This window comes from Alexandromys fortis, unplaced genomic scaffold, assembly GCF_014885135.2.
Source record: "Alexandromys fortis isolate MF-2015 unplaced genomic scaffold, M_Fortis_MF-2015_v1.1 scaffold_24, whole genome shotgun sequence".
Classification (NCBI taxonomy): Eukaryota; Metazoa; Chordata; class Mammalia; order Rodentia; family Cricetidae; genus Alexandromys; species Alexandromys fortis.
In genome coordinates, this window is record NW_026067906.1 from 518,155 (window position 1) to 521,658 (window position 3,504).

General features: G+C 51.4%; 1 protein-coding gene across 1 annotated transcript; it reads left to right on the plus strand.

The window, feature by feature from the left end:
- Window positions 1–458: 458 nt before the first annotated feature.
- Window positions 459–3,057, plus strand: Btg1 (BTG anti-proliferation factor 1). The gene is made up of 2 exons (XM_050135546.1): window positions 459–930; window positions 1,694–3,057. The coding sequence occupies exons 1-2, from the start codon at window positions 783–785 to the stop codon at window positions 2,062–2,064; spliced, it is 519 nt and encodes a 172-aa protein (XP_049991503.1). The 5' UTR covers window positions 459–782; the 3' UTR covers window positions 2,065–3,057.
- The last annotated feature ends 447 nt before the right edge of the window (window positions 3,058–3,504 follow it).

Consider the following 3,504-nt stretch of genomic DNA (forward strand, 5'->3'; position numbering starts at 1 on the left):
GGTGCTGCGGGGACCGAAGCCCGTTCGGGGACTCCGATCCCACCGCAATGGGAAAGCAAATCTACGAACCCGGACCGACAGTGAACTCCAAGAGGCGGAGCCTAGGGCCGGAGGGTCCGGGCTGGCCAGTGCCGGGGGCGGAGCCAGCGAGGGGGCGGAGCTTTCACACGCGCCTCCCTGGCTTCTTCCTCCGCCCCCCAAGGCTCCGGCGTCTCAGGCTGCCACTCGGGGGTTTATTTGTTTACAAGCAGATTACGTCAGCTCCTCCCTCTCTTCCCGGCCTCTGGGCCCGCCCCCCGGCGGCCCTTCTTCCCGCCCCCTCCGGCTCCGAACCTGCTACGTCACAATGGTGCGATCTCCGGATAGGCTGACGACCGCCGTCACGCTCCGGGTACGCCACTTCCTTTCCGCAGCGCTATAAAATGAGCTGCACGGCGGCGGCTGCTCGTCGCCCCTCGGAGCTGGAAATGCAACTCTTGGGATCTTCGGAGGCTACCGAGCTGGAGGCGGAGGCGGCTGGGGAGGTCCGAGCGATGTGACCAGGCCGCCATCGCTCGCCTCGCTCTCCGTCTCTCTCCTGCCGCCGCCTGACTTGAAAATAACTTTTTTTACTCTAAAAGAAAGAAAAAAAAATCCCCTAGAACCAGTAGCCGTCCGCGCCTCGCGCCCTCGTTTCCCCCTTCGGCCGTCGGGTCTGGGCGGGAGCCCGGGGTGGCCGCTCCGCCGTCGGGGCCGCGCCGCCGAGCCCCGGCCGCCCCGGGCCACCCCTGTCCGCCGCCCCCATGCATCCCTTCTACACCCGGGCCGCCACCATGATAGGCGAGATCGCCGCCGCGGTGTCCTTCATCTCCAAGTTCCTCCGCACCAAGGGGCTCACGAGCGAACGACAGCTGCAGACCTTCAGCCAGAGCCTGCAGGAGCTGCTGGCAGGTGAGCGGGGCGCGGGGCCCGTCGCGGGCCGCCACTAACGGGCGCGTCCCGGTCGTGGCTGGGGGGGGGGGCTGGGCGGCGGGGCGCCGCGACACGCACAACAAAGGATCCGGAGCGGGGAGACGCGGAACTGCGCCCCGACGGCTACCGGCCGATTGCGGGGGACAAAAGAGCTGGGGTCCGGCGTCCCGTCGGTCCTCCGCGCTAGGTCTCCGCGACCGTTGCTGGGGTCGCCGTCTGGACCCTTTTGGTGGCTTGTCGCCTCCTTGTCCCAGAGCCGGCCTCGGGCCGACGTGCCAGGTCTCCTCACCTCCTGTGCTTCTTGCCTATTAATCATACGATTTGTCATCGGTACAGTTACACCCCAGCCCAGATCTTGGTTTAGTGTTTCTTGTTTTTATTCTCCGGGGTTAACAGTTAACTGTAGTGTTCCCCCCCCCCCCCAAAAAAAAAGCCATAAAGTCTATTGTGTGCCACCCCAGTGGGGTGGAGAAAGTAAACAGGTCTTCTGTGCCATCCAGCTAGCCGTATTCCTGTTTTGGCGGCTCAACTGGTCACGACCGGGACAGTGTTTGCCACACTATTAATTCGGAAACCCTGTCTGCTCTTTCTCCATCCTGTCTCGAGATAGCGAATGTAATCCTGGACATTTGTAAAAAGTTGGTGGTTTTCGCTTTTGCTCCTCCAAGACTAGCGGGAGGAGGAAAGTACCGTACATAACTACCGATCTAAGCATTGTTTCTCTGTCGGTTTCCTTCCACAGAACACTACAAACATCACTGGTTCCCAGAAAAGCCGTGCAAGGGATCAGGTTACCGTTGTATTCGCATCAACCACAAGATGGATCCTCTGATTGGACAGGCAGCCCAGCGGATTGGACTGAGCAGTCAAGAGTTGTTCAGGCTTCTCCCAAGTGAACTCACACTCTGGGTTGACCCCTACGAAGTGTCCTACCGGATTGGAGAGGATGGCTCCATCTGTGTGCTGTACGAAGCCTCACCAGCAGGAGGTAGCACTCCAAACAACAGCTCCAACGTGCAAATGGTAGACAGCAGAATCAGCTGTAAGGAGGAACTTCTCTTGGGCAGAACAAGCCCTTCCAAAAACTACAATATGATGACTGTATCAGGTTAAGATATAGTCTATGGATGGATCATCTTATAATGGATGGATAAATTTGATTTTTTGCTTTGGGTGGGCTCCTCTTGGGGATGGATTATGGAATTTAAACCATGTCACAGCTGTGAAGATCTGGCACAAGATAGAGTGGTAATAATTTTTTTTGGTTTTTTTTTTTGTTTTGTTTTTTAAGGGACAGTGCCATAGTTTGGACAGTACCTTTCAGTGATTTCAGTAGCCTGTGAGTCTAAGGAAGGATCACTTTATTTGCTAGGGAGTGAAGTCACAGGGTGGTTTCAGTCTCTCCCAGACCTTTATACCCAGTTTGTCACATCAGTCCCTCTAAGGAAAATCTGTATTTCGAAGAACCTTCCCCTCCAGTCAATTTCGCAGGGGAATTTTGCACTATTACACTTGAAAGTTATCAGTAACTTTTTTGGCAGCTCAATTGGAAAGCTCAGTGCTTTGAGCATGGTAGTACTGGAAATTTTACACGGAGACTTTTACCTAGCACTTAACATGTATAAATAAATGTACATAAGGACAAACTAGTGCGCATGACCCGGGGAAAATGGTCAGACCTTGTATTGTGGTTTTGGCTTTGACAGTAGCAAGTGACCAGAATCTGCCGTGGCAACAGGCTTTTAAAAGACCCTTAAAAAAAAAAAAAAAGACACTGTCTCAACTGTGGTTGTTAGCACCAGCCAGCTCTCTGTGCATTTGCTAGCTTGTAGTTTTCTAAAACTGACTAAACTTCTTATTTTTAGAAAGTGGAGGTCTGGTTTGTAACTTTTCCTTGTACTTAATTGGGTAAAAGTCTTTTTTCCCACAAACCACCATCTATTTTGTGAACTTTGTTAGTCATCTTTTATTTGGTAAATTATGAACTGGTGTAAATTTGTACAGTTCATGTATATTCATTGTGGCAAAGTTGTACAGATTTCTATATTTTGGATGAGAAATTTTTCTTCTCTCTATAATAAATTGTTTCTTATCTTGGCATTTTAATCAATCTCTTGTCATGATTACAGAGGTTCAGCTAAAAAGTATTTTTCTCAGAGGTCTTAGGTTTGTAAGCTGTGTGACCATCACTTGCACACCGGTCACACAGAAAAACACGCTGGGTGAGGAGCGAGGGTGACGATGTGTTCAATTAGGTGTCAGAAGATACAGGAATAAGGCTTTTATTTATTTATTTTTTTTAAACTCAAGTTAAAAACATGGACACATTCACAAGCTAATGATTTCATGAAATGAGGAGGAGAGTCAAAGGTACCCTCTTGCAAAGCTGCTGCTGCCCAAAGGACCTTGAATGAGTCACTGCTTCCCAGTGAACTGAAGATAGCCATGTTCCTCTCTGGCCACTCTTGACAAACAATTATTTTGTCCCCTGGATCCGTTCCATTAGAAAGTCCTGGGGCAGGTGACCTGTAGTCTAAAAGAACATACTAATCA

Bases quoted from the DNA above. Each gene is read 5' to 3' on its own strand.
- Btg1 (XM_050135546.1), top strand. From the start codon at position 783: ATGCATCCCTTCTACACCCGGGCCGCCACCATGATAGGCGAGATCGCC. The intron at 931-1,693 runs GTGAGCGGGGCG...TTCCTTCCACAG, and splicing joins CCTGCAGGAGCTGCTGGCAG to AACACTACAAACATCACTGG.